Source organism: Lemur catta, unplaced genomic scaffold, assembly GCF_020740605.2.
Source record: "Lemur catta isolate mLemCat1 unplaced genomic scaffold, mLemCat1.pri scaffold_47_ctg1, whole genome shotgun sequence".
NCBI classification, from domain to species: domain Eukaryota; kingdom Metazoa; phylum Chordata; class Mammalia; order Primates; family Lemuridae; genus Lemur; species Lemur catta.
Window position 1 is genome coordinate 861,472 of NW_025423854.1, and position 18,003 is coordinate 879,474.

At 40.9% G+C, this 18,003-nt stretch overlaps 1 protein-coding gene across 1 annotated transcript in view; it reads right to left on the bottom strand.

The window, feature by feature from the left end:
• LOC123629827 (neurotrypsin-like) overlaps positions 1 to 18,003 on the bottom strand; it is a 56,827-nt gene that overhangs the window by 10,340 nt on the left and 28,484 nt on the right. The window contains exons 4-8 of the mRNA XM_045539215.1: positions 11,563 to 11,802; positions 9,714 to 9,855; positions 6,395 to 6,591; positions 2,936 to 3,077; positions 1,831 to 2,036 (exon numbers count right to left, since the gene is read on the bottom strand). Coding sequence (XP_045395171.1) covers positions 1,831 to 2,036; positions 2,936 to 3,077; positions 6,395 to 6,591; positions 9,714 to 9,855; positions 11,563 to 11,802 — 927 coding nt within the window. The remainder of the gene's footprint in view (positions 1 to 1,830; positions 2,037 to 2,935; positions 3,078 to 6,394; positions 6,592 to 9,713; positions 9,856 to 11,562; positions 11,803 to 18,003) is intronic.

Sequence of the window (18,003 nt, forward strand, 5' to 3'; positions counted from 1 at the left end):
GAGACCTCATGGGGACTAATGGTCCCCCATGATACTCAGGTAGAGGAGAGCCCAGTGGGGAATTAGCAGTCGTTATTTCTTGATGGAGAAAGAGGTCCGACAATGTGTGCCAAGATGAGTAATTTGCCAAATGATCTCAGAGGCATGCTGTCAAATTGTAACTTCAGCTCTTAGAATATGAGTCCTCTAGATGACACTGCATATTATAGGATATTAGAAAAAAAACATAAGTTTCCAATAGTGCTCCAAGTTGGCTAAATGTATATGATGCCAAGAAAAGGAATGATGTAACAGTGAGCAAGCAAAACCTGAAGTTGACATCACTCTGAGACAAAGCACCAGATTGCAAGAGAATAAAATGTATTTAAACCCACAAACTGTTATAAAAAATAAATAAAAAGCAAAATGAAGTTCATTTATAAAAGGACCCCATCAGATGACCAATGACCAATGACTTGAGTTTGAATCACCTTATAGAAGTCACCAGTCAAGAGTGTGAATATCAAATCAATCGGTTCCTGAGCCAGTTTCTGTAATCTAGCTAGTGTAGCAGGAAATCTTTTTACTTGAGGTCTGGCAACATTGTTATAACCATGGAAAGGAGTCAAAATAAGTATTGCCACAACTCCAGAAAGGCATAAAAACAAACACATAAACAATGAAGAAACAAACCTACGGTAGCTCATCTTTTAGAATAGGTTTACATAGAAGTGTAGTAAAATATTTCACAGTTATTGAATTTTTATATTTTATAACTACTTCAGGGATTTGACATAATCCAAAGAATCAGTTATATTCAATTTGTAAGTGTAGTTTAAATTATTGAAGGGAACTTAATAATCAGAATGTAGAGAAAACTGTCTTACCAATTCCTATGTGTATGTATATGTATATGTAAAAAAATACAGCACAAGGAGTTGTCAATGTTCTGTCTACACTCAAAAGCTCCTCAGATAGTGAAGAATCATATTAACAACATCCAGAATGCTCTAAAATGCTTAAAAGAAAAAAATGTTTTTAAACGTAAAAAAAAAACCAACATCCAATTCATTTATTGCATTCATTTATTGCACTGTCTTTGGCAGTTATTAAAAGGTTTTAGAAAAGAATAATACTCAAATACTTAGATGTACCTGATCTTAACAAAAGCCAATGGCACAAAAATATGAACTTTCAATGCAGACAAAGAGATGACTGTTCTTTTCAGCAAATGTAGCAAGACCTTATCCTTACAAAAAATTATTTTAAAAAAATTAGTAGGGCGTGGTGGTGCACACCTGTAGTCCCAGTGACTTTGAGAGATTCACATGGAAGGATCGTGTAAGCCCAGAACTTGGAGGTTGCAGTGAGCTGTGATCACAGCACTGCACTCCGGCTTGGGTGACAGAGAGAGAGACCCTGTCTCAAAAAATAAAATAAAAAAAAAAAATATAACAGAATAAAATAAGAGTGAAGAAGTGCCTTTGTTGGATTCATCTCTCTATTTCCATTGCTTTCCTTTTTAAGACGGAAATATCAATTCTGGATCTTCAAGGACAGCTTTATTTCATCCAAAGAAGGGAATATAGGAACCGTTAAGAATGTACAAAGGGGGTGATCCCAGGGATCACAGTTTCTGGAAATCCGCTCCTAGCCCTGAGCATGCTTTCTCTGCAAGCCCCACCTGGGCAAGTTTGCCAAGAACCACTGCTCTAAATACTACCACCAGGAGCAGGCACTGACTGCATACGTTCTTGCTGCACGGGACTTACGTCACCAAAGCCCTCCTTGGAGTAACGAGGTGGGGGTCATCATCCCGTGGCTTGCTTAGGGCCCCAGAAGGCGGCTCACCTTTCTTACTGTTACCTGACGCTTTCTTGCCAGAATAATCGCAAATAACGCCCGCATCCTCGCTGTGGCGGCAGTTGTGTCTTCCGATGTCCTGCTTGATGCAGTCAGCCAAGGACCTCTCATGTCCTGTGCACTTCACGTTGTCCACGTGGATGGGTCCTGCTCCTTCCCCAAAGTAAGCCACGCCTCGTGCTCTGGCGGGGCCCCTGCAAACAGAGCCTTCTTAGGCACACGGAGAGTCAGTCCATCACGCGTCTGAGCAAATCACAGCCTGTGCCCCTGTTCCACGTTCTCTAATTTTTGCATATTAAAATTAGCCTCTGCATGTGCTAAAAACCATTTATTTCATGACTGTCAAAAAAAAAAAAAAACCCTAGCCTGTAATCCTAGCACTCTGGGAGGCCGAGGCAGGAGGATTGCTCAAGGTCAGGAGTTCAAGACCAGCCTGAGCAAGAGTGAGACCAAGACCCCATCTCTACTAAAAAAATAGAAAGAAATGATCTGGACAGCTAAAAATATGCAGAAAAAATTAGCCGGGCATGGTGGCGTATGCCTGTCGTCCCAGCTACTCGGGAGGCTGAGGCAGGAGGATCACTTGAGCCCAGGAATCTGAGGTTGCTGTGAGCTAGGCTGATGCCACGGCACTGTACCCAGGGTGAGAAAGTGAGACTGTCTGAAAAAAAAAATTTTTAACTAAAAATAAGTAAATAATTTAACTTTAAAAAAAGAAAAAAATAGAAATGTTTAGTGATGGAAGATTCCTGTGCCCAAAAAGATGCTTCTAAAGTTTCTCTTAGAATTAAATCTTTTTTGTGTAAAACTCATTTAATGATATTAAATAATAATAAATGGTCATTGGATCAAATTTGCATTTGCATTGTATCAAATATTGTATCTTACGTGACATAAGGTTTCTCATGATAGAAAAATTTGCATAGACTCTACCTGTTACTTTGTTATAATTCTGAATCAAATCAACATGCTGCCAGTATTTTCAGCTGAATAATATAAACGAATTTTAGATAAGAAGTAACTCATTAGAACAAGCACAAAAAAGTCAGAAATGGGCACCAGTAACCACCACAAACAACGAAGCTTTCCTTACTTAAAGCCAAGCTGCCGACAGACCACAGCTGCGTCCTTGTCACTCCATCCATCGTCGCAGATGGTTCCCCACTGGCCATGGATAAAAACCTCCATGCATCCCTCCTTCTTGTTTTCTCCATACACCAGTCGGAGAGGAAAACCTAGGCCGCCATTCGAGAGCATTAGAACAGCTGAAACAAGCATGAAGCATGAGAGACTCAAACTCCTGGGCTCAAGCGATCCTCCTGCCTCTCAGCCTCCCGAGTAGCTGGGACTACCGGCATGTGCCACCATGCCCGGCTAATTTTTTTCCATATATATTTTTAGCTGTCCAGATCATTTCTTTCTATTTTTAGTAGAGATGGGGTCTCGCTCTTGCTCAGGCTGGTCTCGAACTCCTGAGCTCAAGCGATCCTCCCACCTCGGCCTCCCAGAGTGCTAGGATTACAGGTGTGAGCCACTGCGCCTGGCCTTTACAAAATCTTAATATAAAATATTTGGGAAAGCTAAACAATCTCTGGGTATACAGTATCTTTAATTATATATCTCAAATTGATTTCTAGCAGTTTTCTTTAATTTTTCCTGTAACATTGATATAATACACTATTTTTGGAAAATAATACTATCTCTTAGAAAAAAGACAAAATATAGCATAACTACAAATTAAAAGTCTAATTTTATACTGTAAAACTGAGTAAGAGGCAACCTCACTGGGAAAGAAATCTTTGCTAGGGCTTAACACTCTGAAGTTTAGAATCTTTGTCACGTTAAAGTGAGAAGTCCGGCCGGGCGCAGTGGCTCACACCTGTAATCCTAGCACTCTGGGAGGCCGAGGCGGGTGGATCGCTCAAGGTCAGGAGTTCAAGACCAGCCTGAGCAAGAGCGAGACCCCGTCTCTACTAAAACAATAGAAATAAATTATCTGGACAACTAAAAATATATATAGAAAAAATTAGCCAGGCATGGTGACACATGCCTGTAGTCCCAGCTACTCGGGAGGCTGAGGCAGGAGGATCGCTTGAGCCCAGGAGTTTGAGGTTGCTGTAAGCTAGGCTGACGCCACAGCACTCACTCTAGCCCAGGCAACAGAGTGAGACTCTGTCTTAAAAATAAATAAATAAATAAAAATAAAAAATAAATAAAGTGAGAAGTCCACGTATTTACCCCCCAGAAATTGCCTCTCACTCACACAGGCGCTAACTGTATTCTTACCAGAACTACTTTTACTGGCTTAGAATTTTACTTTTGAGTATTCCACCTACTGCAGACGGAAAAGAGTGTGCTAAATGGGCTAAAGCTAATTTTGAGAAGAGTTGCATTCACATTTAAAGTTCAAGTGCAGAAGTAAAAGTAAGTAGTAAAAACCTCTACTGTTTCTTTTTTCTTTTTTCTTTTTTTTTTTTTGAGACAGAGTCTCACTCTGTTGCCCGGGCTAGAGTGAGTGCCGTGGCGTCAGCCTCACTCACAGCAACCTCAGACTCCTGGGCTCAAGCGATTCTCCTGTCTCAGCCTCCTGAGTAGCTGGGACTACAGGCATGCACCACCATGCCCGGATAATTTTTCTATATATAGTTTTGACTGTCTGTATAATTTCTTTCTATGTTTTAGTAGAGACGGAGTCTCGCTCTTGCTCAGGCTGGTCTTGAACTCCTGAGCTCAAACGATCCACCCACCTGGGCTGCCCAGAGTGCTAGGATTACAGGCGTGAGCCACCGCGCCCAGCCTCTACTGTTTCTTAAATGCTGTTATTTGTATCAGTAAACCACGATCTCCTTCTCTAGGCTTATCTTTTCAATATAAAGTATTTTTTAGTAAGTGGGAAAGTAACGATCTATTTGACTGAATAAATGGTCATATGATCATTTCCTCAAAGGATATGTCCAAAGACATAATGTTCTTTGGACAAATGACTTGAGTTAATAGACACATTACTGAGATTAGAATAGAACCAAAGAGATTCATAATAGTGATCACATATTTTATTAATCATTATCACCTTCCGCTTTTTAAATTTTTAAAAAATACTTTTAGAGTCCTAGAATTAAAAAGAGTTTCAGGTGAACTGGAAAGGTCAGTTGTCCTAACCCTCCGATGTAGTTAACAACACAGGCCTGCAGAGAACTCAGATTACACGGTATTCTGTCACCAGATGTGGTGACAGAGCACATCTGAGTTGTCACCCCAAGACCCTAATACTTCCTCTCTGGGGTCGAGAGGGTCCATTTCTAGCAAACAGCTTCCTTCTCCCCAGCCACACGCAATCATTTATCACATAATCCTGGGGGGATCAAAAGAAGAATAGAGCAAGGGACAAGGAGAACAAATACAAAGAAAGAAAATTGGAACTCTAACCCGCAAGGGATAGAATAAAAACGTGTATTTCTACTTGATATAATGCTAGATTAGTGCAGTGAGTCACCACAATCTCACCGTTCAGAGTACAACGAGCAATAACCATCCACTTTGACGAACTTAAAGTATGCAATATGCTTAATGCTGTGGGAATCAACAAGTTTTGTTACTTTATAATGTGAAGATTTCAGCTTCACGGTCCCAAAACAAATGGATACAAGAAGGGGCTGGTTCAATTCTGAGGCTAAAAGGCTACCTATGACATTTTAACATCCACTCACACACACTCACACTCACACACACACACACACACACACACACACACACACACACGTGGATGCATGTGTAGGTACATAACAGAGGTACAAGAGCATTTCTGGAAAGTCTTCCAAATGCCTCCTTCTGTATTTTTCAGGGGTATTTATTCTCCCCTACTTGTCAGACATTGAGAATCTGTCAAGAATGTTTAAGTGTTCTTTGCCCATAAAAGGTTCTGTATCCAGAATTATTGCAAGACTGTTAGAGGAGTTAGTGGCCTTTGATCCAACTACAAAGCTAAAAAAAAATTATAATTTGGGAGTAGCAAAGGTCCCTGATGGGTTTCTGGAATACAAGAGCATCTTAGAAAGATGGGTGGGCTATTAACTGCAAGGAATCCACTTAGAAGCCCCCTGACAATCTCGAGAGAGCAATGGCTGGCCAGGGACAACAACTGAATCCTTAGATGCAGGGCAGAGCTGGGGTGGCGGTGAGGAGATGGAATTTCTTTTTTTTTAATCCTGTCTCACATAGTTCATTAGAATTCAAAGTAAATAAAAACCAGAGCAGGGGACCAAGGAGTAGGGGGATGGATATTGCAGCTTCTTTAGTCCATACCTCGGATACACGTGATCCTAAACATTTTAGAAACTTCAGCTTCTAAGTAAAGAAACCCAATTTAGGGGTAGACATTTCATAGTTGGTGGAGAGACTCAAAAGATTGTTTTTTCTCTGCATAAAATTGACTGACAATTAGACAGTTGTGGGAAATAGACCCCCCCAAAAGCGCCATTGCACATTCTGGAGCAGCAGGTGGAGGTGCAGCAGCCACTGAATTAGGGATACCGAGAGCCAGGCCAGTCCTCACCCAGAGAAAGTCTGTGTCCCTCGCTGCCAGGGTAGCAGGAGACTCCAACGTCCTTGCGATGGCCACAGTCATGCCGCCCCCAGGGCTTCCTGGAACAGTCGAGGAAACTGGTTTCCTTTCCGGAGCAGGTGACATCGTCCAGCCATATGGGACCCATGCTTTCTGGGAAGTGGTTTGCGGAGGTTTGTTTGCCGTATCTGTGACAATAAAACAAACATGGCTGGTAGACTGCTGGCTTCAAGGAACCACCACACATAAAACAACCTCATGAAGTGTCATGACTTCAGAGGGTAAGTATTTGTTCCTTTCCTACCTTGGGGACAAAGTTCTAAGAGCTATGTTTGCTCCATCACACATGTTGGTCATCTTAAAAATTTTCTATTATTTCACTGGGTAACTAATGAATAACTAAACCTCTTTCCCCATTCATTCTTGTGTTTTGTCTGCAATGTAACCCGCCCATCAAAGAGAATGCAGACAAAGAGGAAAACCCTCAAATTCCTGACCATAGAAGTCACAGTGTGGACCAGACGGTGAGAACACGGAGCTCGTGTTGGCCACCTGAGCTCACTGATTCCATCTGCTTCTCCAGGCTTCTCTGCTAACTGACCTCTTCTCCGCTAGGAAAAGTGCGGATTAGTTCAGGGATGACTCAGGCACTGTTCCTAATCCGTGATGAAATTTGGATTTCGGCCCATTAATATCAGAATGACAATGTTCTTGGCTTTTCATAAGATTATAGAAACCCAACTTTTTATAAATTATATTTGCATTCCAGCTGACTTTATTTGTAACATTGCACTACCAAAAAACTAAATATGTTATAACAAATATATACGTTGCAGAATAGGAAAGATCTACAAAATAAAAATGGTAATTTAGTCTACAATCCTTTCATTCTCCCCCAATTTTGTTTTCTTTTGTCCCATAAAATCCAAACCTCCAGAAATCACTGAGTTTAAGGATATTTTAGGTATCTTTCAGTTTGAACAGTCTATGAAATCCAACTCTTACTCATAAGTTTTATGTCCATCATCTCCCTCAATTCATGTTCTTATTATTTCTGTGCTAAGAATACAAAGAGATCTTTCTCCCTGGCATGAGTTTTCTTAATTTCTTTCTATACAAGCATTTATTAAAGAACATTTTACTAAATTAAAACAATGAAACATTTAATAGACCGTTCTAAGGCTTTTTTTCCTATTTGCTAATTAGGCCTTAACTAGAAAAGTAATTCACCTAAATGTCCCATTGCTATCATTTTTCACCATTCTTACATGAAATGCCCCAATCTGATTATCATCTGTCCTTATCAACCATATAACATACAACAGGAAGTCATTTTACTTTGGGATTGCATTTGTACAAAGAAACCTAAAAAGTTTATCCTTTTCTCATGCCCCCAAAAATTATTTTTCAAAAATTCCTCCCTAAACTACAAGTAAATGTAGCACATGCTTTTACTACCATCCAAAACAATCACTTAAAACTTCTAACACACATTATTGAGAACATTTTTAGAATCAGTAAGTTTGTATACTACTGTGTATGCAAGAAAAACCGAATGGATTTATGAAACTAAATAAAATATGGAGAAAAAAAATCAATGTCATTCGTTTTCATTAATAAGGAAAAAATGTGGATATAAATAGTAAACAATAGGATTTATGACTCTCTAAATCTATGAAATTGGAGTATAGTTAACAGTCTAATAGAGATTTACTTAAAATGACACGTATTAAGTAATTCTCATTAATTAAATGTCAATACACTGTATTTATTTGGCTGTTACGTCATAGCCCTTTACCCAATAAGCGCTCTGCCCAAGAATATTCAAGACATGGCACAATTACATGCATTTATATCTTCCTGATAGCATTATTGTAACAGGCAAAATTAAACTAAACTAAATATTCAATAAGTTATGGTATGAACCTTCTATGGATATTGTTATTAAAAATTATGACTACATAGCAATATAATGGTAAAAAATATGGATATAAAAATTACACGTCCACTACTAGCACTGATATAAAGTCATACACACAAATTATAATAATGATGGTGTAAGAATAAAACATTATGGATTTTTTAAAATTTTCTTTCTTTTCCAAACTTTCTCTGTTTTATGTTACTTTTATAAATTTTAAAATATACATTTAAACACAGCTTTACCTAGCTTGAATGAAGGCATATTTTTAAGATGGAATGAATATTTGCAAATAGCTCTATCTGAAGCTGCAATGAAACAATGTTGCCAATTTTCTTCAAGCTTCAAACAATTCCTTCAAGCATGACACAGAGACACGAAAAACAAGAAAGAATGGGCGTTCATTCAATATTTAACGGAAAGGCATCATTTGCGGTTACGGGGACAAACTTGGGTCTGCTCTGGAATGCACTGTGTGTGGCAGGGGATGAACGTCCCCAGGGTGACACTTGGCTTTTACGTGAGTGAGGGCAAAGGCGAGTTCTAGAGGGCGTCTCATAACAAGAGGGCTGTTTTTCTCAAATAAACTTGAGAATCACCATCACATTCTGAGAAAGGGAATAATGAAACACGAAAGCATTTGACACCGGACGTCTCTGCAACGTTAGACACGACGATGTCGAAACTAATGACATGCAACAGTATTGGAGCGTGAGAATAAAATCGAGCAAAGTCTTGCTGGAAGAGACACAGAGAGACCTAGAAGTCACCCTGGCTTCAACCAATTGTTCAAGACGAGGGGTGGTGGCGGGAAAGGTGAATGAGACAAACAGCAAGACATGATCACCCATCACCTTACAAACTGTCATGGCTTTTATTGTTGTGCTTCCCTAGATAGGCAGAGAGATGATAGCGAATATGCATTTGTAGTATTATAGAAATTCCAGGCCGGGCGCGGTGGCTCACGCCTGCAATCCTAGCACTCTGGGAGGCCCAGGCGGGAGGATCGCTCGAGGTCAGGAGTTTGATACCAGCCTGAGCAAGAGTGAGACCCCGTCTCTACTAAAAATAGAAAGAAATTATCTGGACAGCTAAAAATATATATAGAAAAAATTAGCCGGGCATGGTGGCGCATGCCTGTAGTCCCAGCTACTCTGGAGGCTGAGGCAGGAGGATCGACTGAGCCCAGGAGTTTGAGGTTGCTGTGAGCGAGTCTGACGCCATGGCACTCACTCTAGCCAGGGTGACAGAGTGAGACTCTGTCTCAAAAAAATATAAATAAATAAATAAATAAAATAAAAAAAAGAAAGAAATTCCAATAGAGATTACACAATAATATTTTTAAAGACAGAATCTGGCATTCAGCTGCCTCATCCCGGTGAGCCTTACTTAAATCCCAGCTGCCGACAAACCACATATGTGTTCAGCACCGTCCAGCCGTCATCAGAGACAGAGCCCCACTGTCCCTGGTGATACACCTCCAAGCGGCCCTCGTGGCTGCCTTTGCCCCCTGCGAGTCTGATGGCCCCATCTGTGATGAGAAGGAGACACAGAGACTAAGCAAATCAACGCTCAAAAACAGGCAAAACAATGCTGTCATTTCATGAGAACTATCAGCAGCTCCAGGCCTCTTGTTAAACTTGTATCACATCTGTGCTCGGTGACCTGGGGTTACTGTATCGATGCTGAAGTGTGACAGTGTCCCTTTCTATGTGTACTCCTGTCCTCTGAGTAGAAAAATATATCCTGATATAATTCCGAAGTATCTATTTAAATTTTTCTGGACTAAGTAATATTTGTGACGTTTCCTATAACATTAGTCTTTGAAATCTAAGCAGCATGGGCCATTTAAATGTAAAAAGTAAGAACACATATTAACTTGGAGATGGTTCAAAATTTCAACTGCAAATAAAAAATATTAAAATAAGACGACAGAAGAAACTATTCTGGATAAAGGACAGTCTGTCGGGTCAATGCATTTATTATTCCTTAGGCGTCCATGAGTCATAAACACTGGAACGCACATCTTGCCTTTGTTCTTTTATTGATGACACAGATCTGAATTGGAATCTTATTAACTGAATAATTAAAAGAGCTTCGAAGCAGATACACAGGACAATAAATTTAAATTTTAAAAATGTAGATTTAAAAGCCATTTTCCATCCCAAATAATCCAAATAGTCCTCCTATCAAACATATATATAATCTTGGGTAAAAGTCAGACTTCTCATGAATCTCTGGGATCATTTAAAGCAAATAAAGGTCTCTTAGCAACAGAACCATTTACGAACATAACACTGCACTGTCTGCAAGGCACGCGACGAGTATTACCTCATCGGACCATCACAGCAATGCTACAAGGCTATCTTCATTTGAAAGAGGGGGAAGTTGTGACTCAAGAAGATCATGTGCTCTGGTTTAAAATCCGGCATAAATTATCTATTTTTATTGACTACCAATGTGTTAATCTGCTAATAAAAACAAAGGCCTGTAGAGAATTGTCAATAAAAATATAAATTTAGTATTTTGTAGGCTCCAAGAAGTTATTTTTTTAATTTTTATTAAAGAAAGATTTAAACAAAAAAATTTTATTCAAGTTCTTTTTGCCATAAAAACAATGGATTTGTGATAACTCAACTTCTCTTGACTGTTCATTTCCTTCTTCTCACCCCCAACATGTAATCACACACACACACACACACACACACACCAGTCTGCACTCAGACACGCCCTTCTCCTACCCCCTGACATGTTTCCACAGTTGTGCTACAATCTGGAATAGTCTAAAAACTGAGCAAAGCTAATTGGTTTCTTTAATAGTGTGCTTTCATCAGCAATCGCATCACTACGGTTTTACCAGCTTTAAACACCTTCTGAGAGTCAAGCCAAGGTAACAGCCGAATGGACTAAAGACGTAATCTTTACATCTACTGCCTGAAATTTATCACTGCACACTGATTTCATTACTGAACCCTACATTGCAACAAAGTCTCGTGTCCTGATCAAGTTTTACAGGACTGTAGAGCCTTAAATTGCACAATTCAGAAATATCTGTGAATAAGGAGATAGTATTTTGATATACGATTTGTGTTCATTTTTTTTTTTTTTTAGTTTGATTTGGGGGATTGATGTGTGTGCCCACGTGGTGATACCATCTAAACTGAGGGTGAGGGGCGCCGGGGCAAGCCCCAGCGGTGCCGGGGCAGGGGTCCGCGCACGAATGGGGCCAAGTCCTTGCCTGTGACGGGGGTGCAGGATACTCCCGCGTCCTCTCCGTGGGCACAGTCGTGCTGCCCCCAGGAGCTCCTCGCACACTGCTCGACGGAGAGCTCGTTCCCCGTGCAGCGCACTTCGTCCAGCACTACGGGCCGGAACCTTCGCCAAAATACACCCCACTCCACGCTTTGGCGATGCCACTGTGGGAACACAGGATTCCGGATTAGACATCGGAAGTTGGTCTGGCGCATTTCTGTGGCCCCTGGTAAAAGCACAGTTATTAATCCTACTTGCCAACTCACTTCAAAGCTCATGCACGACTTTCTGTGTCTCTTTTTTGTTTGTTTGGTGTTCTTCTCATTTTCAGCCCTTACACACGTTTCAGAGATCATTAGGGATGCCCCAATGTGTACCCTCCTTTTCTCCATTAATAATGGAACCTTGGCCGGGCACGGTGGCTCATGCCTGTCATCCTAGCACTCTGGGAGGCCGAGGCGGGAGGATCGCTCGAGGTCGGGAGTTTGAGATCAGCCTGAGCAAGAGCGAGACCCCGTCTCTACTAAAAATAGAAAGAAATTATATGGACAGCTAAAAATATATATAGAAAAAATTAGCTGGGCATGGTGGCACATGCCTGTAGTCCCAGCTACTCAGGAGGCTGAGGCAGGAGGATTGCTGGAGCCCAGGAGTTTGAGGTTGCTGTGAGCTAGGCTGATGCCACGGCACTCACTCTAGCCTGGGCAACAAAGCGAGACTCTGTCTCAAAAAAAAAAAAAGGAACCTCAGATTTTCAGGAGGACAATGGCTATCTGGAATAAAGACCATTTCTCCCAGCCTCCTTCCCCTCCTTCTTTTTTTTCTTCAATGTATTTTTTGTTGTAAATTGTCAAGATAGTTGTAATGTTATGGGAAAAGGGCAACTAAAATAAGGGGAAGAGATATAGGATCAGTGAAAAAACAAACTAAAAATATAGATGCTGTAGTCTAAAAATGACAAGGCTGACAAGGGCTGAAAATGCAATTTCTGCAGTCATTCATCATTTTGACAGGCGGTTACCATCACTGGAATCTGAGGTTCTAGTGGTGTCACTTCCAACTGTGGAAGAAGTAAATTTACTACGGATAAACTTGAGTGAAGAGACGTTTTTGTTAGAAATAGAGGTGGCTGCAACAGAACTGAAAATCACAGCGACTTAAACAAGTTTAGACCAGAGGTAGCTGCCGGCTCGAGGGCAGTAATTAGGGCCCCGAGCTCGTTCTCGCTTGCTCTACTGTCATCCTTAGGGTGGCACCTTCTGGCCCAATGTAGCTCCTCAAGCTCCAGCCACCCCCTCTGCCCTGCAGTCAGCGAGGAGGCGGCAGTGGGACAAGGACAGGACACTTCCTACAGTGATACGTGACACTCCTACCTAAACATCACTGGCCCAAACTCAGTCATCTAACATGGGTGCAAAGTTTGATTTGGGGATGATGAAAAATTCTGGAGAGGGACAGTGGTAATAGTTGTACAGCAATGTGAATATACCTAATGTACTATAAACTTAAAAATTGTCACAACGGTAAATTTTGTGTTACATATATTTTACCTCAAACTCCTGGGCTCAAGCGATCCTCCTGCCTCGGCACCACCCCAGTAGCTGGGACTACAGGCCAGCGTCACCATACCCAGCTAATTATTTTCTATTTTTAGCAGAGATAGTGTCTGTTGCTCAGGCTGGTCTCGAACTCCTGACCTCAAGCGATCCTCCTGCCTCAGCCTCCCGAGTAGCTGGGACTACAGGCATGTGACACCATGCCCGGCTGATTTTTTTCTATATATTTTTAGTTGTCCAGACCATTTCTTTCTATTTTTGGTAGAGACGGGGTCTTGCTCTTGCTCAGGCTGGTCTCGAACTCCTGACCTCAAGTGATCCTCCTGCCTCGGCCTCCCAGAGTGCTGGGATTACAGCGTGAGCCACAGCGCCTGGCCAGACTCTGAGGTTTAAATCTGGGCTACTCTGGGGAACTGACTGAAACCTCCCAGGCGTGGACGCCACAGCTGGACACAGGGATGATCAGGGCTGACCCGCAGGGCGGTAGGAACTAAGCTGACATGATGCACGAGCTCAGTGAACACCGGTTCCTGTTCCTCTCCCGGCACCGCCAAGCAGCTCCCCCTCTGCCCTGGCCCCCAACAGCTGATGAACAACACATCCTTCACAGGATGCAATTTACCTAAATACTGCCTGGTATTTAGTTTAAACAGACACCAGAGTTTTTACCTTCCCTGCTCCCCAAAAGGCAGAGCTGGGGAGTGGGGAGGGAGGAAGAATCAGTCAGCATCTTAACCTTTTCTGGTTTTAGTGCTGTAAATCTGTTTTATTTATTTATTCATTTTAACGTAATTTTAGGAAGAATATTTATGGAGGTAATTTGTAGCCTATAAAACACTGGACGAACATACACGTTATTTTTATTACAGATTATAAGGTGATGGCCCAAAAGTTAAGCTGAGACTTGCATTACTCAACTTCAGATTCTCAGTGAACACATACATAATCAGAGGCAAACCTTTGCAAGTATTTTAATGCCTGCAAAGTATTTTACCAAAAAAAAAAAAAAAAACCACAAGGTTGTAGTGGCCAAAACAAAACTTTTTGTGCAAAGAAATTATTCATTTTCCTATTAACAGTGTCACTCTGCCTCCCACTAACTGTGACTTCGGGGCCACTGGGTGACCTCAGGGGGCCGAACTTCCTTACCTATCAAACAAGGTCTCTTTCCTGCTCAAGAATTCCATATACCAGGCTATCTTTATTGTAAAGTTTATAAAATACTTTTTTAATTTTCATGAACAGTAAAATACATGAGCAAAAAAAATTTTTTTAAAGAGCAATTTATACCAGAAAAAAATTTATTCTAACTACTCAATAATATGGTTGTACATGATCATTTTATGGCCAAAAAAAAAAAAAACCTCAGGGGAAAGAAATGTCCAAAATTTTAAAATTCCTGTGTAAATTATGGCACGTCCACACAATAAAATATGATGTCACAGGACTCAGCCATGCTTTTAAGTGTTTTGAAAGACACGGGGAAATGCTTTTAATGTTAAGCAAACAGAAAGGAATTCTAATTAAAATGTGTGCACCTGAAACTTCACTGGGTATATATGTAGTCTCAAGTTATCTAATTTTCTAACATCTGGCTGCCTCCTTTCCTGCACCTTACCTTTCTCCAAGTTCTGAGTTAATCCAATTTAAGTATCTTAAGTATAATAATTCGTTTTGTATCTAGGAAGCTTGCCAGCTAGCAAAATACACAGACAACATTAAAAGATGAGGGTCAACACAGACAGCATCGCACAGGGAAATTGCAAGCACTATTCCAGGGAGGCATGACGTAGCTGCCCCCTGGGAATTCAACAGAGCAAATAAGACAGAGATGAAATTTGCTTAAGAACAAAGCATACATTGAGACAAGCCACAATTACACTCTGATGTCAACCATGTGTCATTAAAAAACTATCTCATCTGAAAGTACTTAGCCTTTAAATCAATGAGCAAGACAGATTAGAGAGGAGGAAGAGTTGCAGATTACTCTTTAATGCAAACTTACGAGAGAGCTATAAAATCCAGTGCAAGAAAGGCAAACCAACAGTGTCAGCTCAGGGCATCAGAGAACTTGTGCTAAAAACAAATCTCTACAAAGCTGGGTTGCTAGTTGTTATGAGGGCTTTGTGGAGGATCTTTGCTGCCTTGTATATGCAGAGATATTTTTCCTTTTAGCTACTTTTCCAAACATGAATCCCCTCATACAAAAAGAGCAGTGAGCTAGTGCTTGAAAAAGATGTTAGCACTTTGCTTAACTCATGCGTGTGCTCAACACGAACATATGGCCTCCTTGTGACTCCATCTCTATGTTCTGTGTAACTGACTGTTGTTGTCAACATGGCTTTGGTTCGAGAACTACTTAGATAAGTGAAAAAAAGTCTCTGTCACTAAAGAAAGAACTCTGCATTACAACATGCATTTTTAGGATGACTTCAATAACTATAAATGCAACTAATATTCAGTGTCATTTAAAGTTTCTATGCATCTTTCTAAGCAACAAAAGCTTGGCTTTTCTGTTTTTTTTTTTTTAGACAGAGTCTCACTCTGTTGCCCAGGCTAGAGTGAGTGCCGTGGCGTCAGCCTAGCTCACAGCAACCTCAAACTCCTGGGCTCAAGTGATCCTCCTGCCTCAGCCTCCCGAGTAGCTGGGACTACAGGCATGCACCACCATGCCCGGCTAATTTTTTCCATATATTTTAAGTTGTCCAGGTAATGTCTTTCTATTTTTAGTAGAGACAGAGTCTCGCTCTTGCTCAGGCTGGTCTCGAACTCCTGAGCTCAAACAATCCACCCACCTGGGCTGCCCAGAGTGCTAGGATTACAGGCATGAGCCACCGTGCCCGGCCAAAAGTTTGGCTTTTCGCCACAGAAACATATTAATAATAAAAATGCCTTACAGCTTAAACTTAGAATAATCCATATTGCCACTGGTAATATTAAATGTTATTACTATACTCTTAAAGGTCTTAATACTTTTAGCAAAGACATAGGTTTCCTAGTAACTCATATGAAAATCAATTAGCACACTCCATGCATAATTAATAACTCAGTAACTACACATATATACACTTGGAGTGTTTTTTAGAAGATAAAATTCATAGATACAGCTAACTAAGTAAAAGTTCTAGATAGATAGTGTTTGATGATCTCACCATCAAATGCTCAGTTTACTTTGAACATATAATAACATTTGTAAATATAACAGTACCTAATTGGACTGCCCTTGATAACCAATGTATATGGTAGACTGACTATGTGAGCTAACTGCCCTGTAGACACAAAACTCCATAAATTAGGAAGTATGTTATAGATGAGAAAACTGGGACTAAGAGGTTCTGTTGCTTAACTCCAAAAGTAGGACGCAATCTCAGGCTGTTCTCACAATCTTATGCTATGCTAACTCCAACACCAACACCTGGGAAGTTTAAGAAAATTGGTCTTGAAATTGATACCCAGTCAGAACACTTAAAAAAAATCTAGTCTCGGGAATTTAATGATTAATTAGTTTCCTGAATAGGAACCGAGTGGCCCTACTCCCGACTAGTCCAAAGAAAATGATCACACCAGTAAACAATGCCAGTAATTATGGTCACACCTGTTGGCAGAGGATTTATCATGCTTCTTCCTGCCCCATGTATGAACTACAAATTAGTAGTTAGACCCTAGACTCAGTTACAGAGGGAAAAATGTAACTTTACAGTGAAGAATCAGAACCTGGTGCTCAATATTGGCCTCAGGTGTAGGGAAAACCAGCTATTCCATGACCACTGAGGAGATGCAAGATGAGAACATGTCACCTGTGATGATTTCTAGCCAAGTGTTTGCTTTGATCTTCAAGCCTTTGGACCTAAACTCTATTTCAAGAATTGCAAGAACCAGAGGAATAAACTGAATGCACTAGGAAGAAGAAATGATGAGAATTCCAAAGAGAGAACATTCTCTGAACAACCGGCCTGGTCTCTCCAACAAGTCAGGGCCATGGAGAAAAGAGAAAGAGGGCGCTCTGGAGCCAAAGAGACTCAGGACACAGCACCCAGACACACTGCATGTCCTGGACCAAACTCTGCTTCAGACAAACCATCTTCCAAGGACATTGCGGGGGCAGCTGTTAAAATTTGAATATGACAGAATATCAGACAATGTTAAGAATGATTACCAGTCATATTAATTATGATAATGATTTGGTTATGTAGGGCGGTGTTCTTATTTTTAAGAGATGCATACTGAAGTACTCAGAGATAAAATGTTAAAATGTCTATATTTTAAAGTATAAAGTTCAATATAAACAGAGTTTTGAAAAACAGGAGAGCCAATTATAAAAACAACTGGAAAAAATTTGAGTATCAATGGTTCAAGGTTAAAAAATCACGGCCCAGTGTCAAGGGTGATGGCTAACCGGACAAAATGATACACAAACAAGATTTAATCCCAGGCCGGGCGTGGTGGCTCACGCCTGTAATACTAGCACTCTGGGAGGCCGAAGCAGGAGGATCGCTTGAGGTCAGGAGTTTGAGACCAGCAAGAGTGAGACCCCGTCTCTACTAAAAATAGAAAGAAATTATCTGGCCAACTAAAATATATATAGAAAAAAAATTATCCGGGCATGGTGGCACATGCCTGTAGTCCCAGCTACTCGGGAGGCTGAGGCAGGAGGATCGCTTGGGCCCAGGAGTCTGAGGTTGCTGTGAGCGAGGCTGACACCACGGCACTCACTCTAGCCCAGGCAACAAAGTGAGACTCTGTCTCAAAAAAAAAAAAAAAAAAATCTCCGGCTTCACCTGGGCACCTGTGCTGGTTTTTCTTATTACCAGAAGGTGTATGTTTCACAAGCCTTTTAACCATCCCTTCAGGGTCTGGGCCGATCTGTGCTG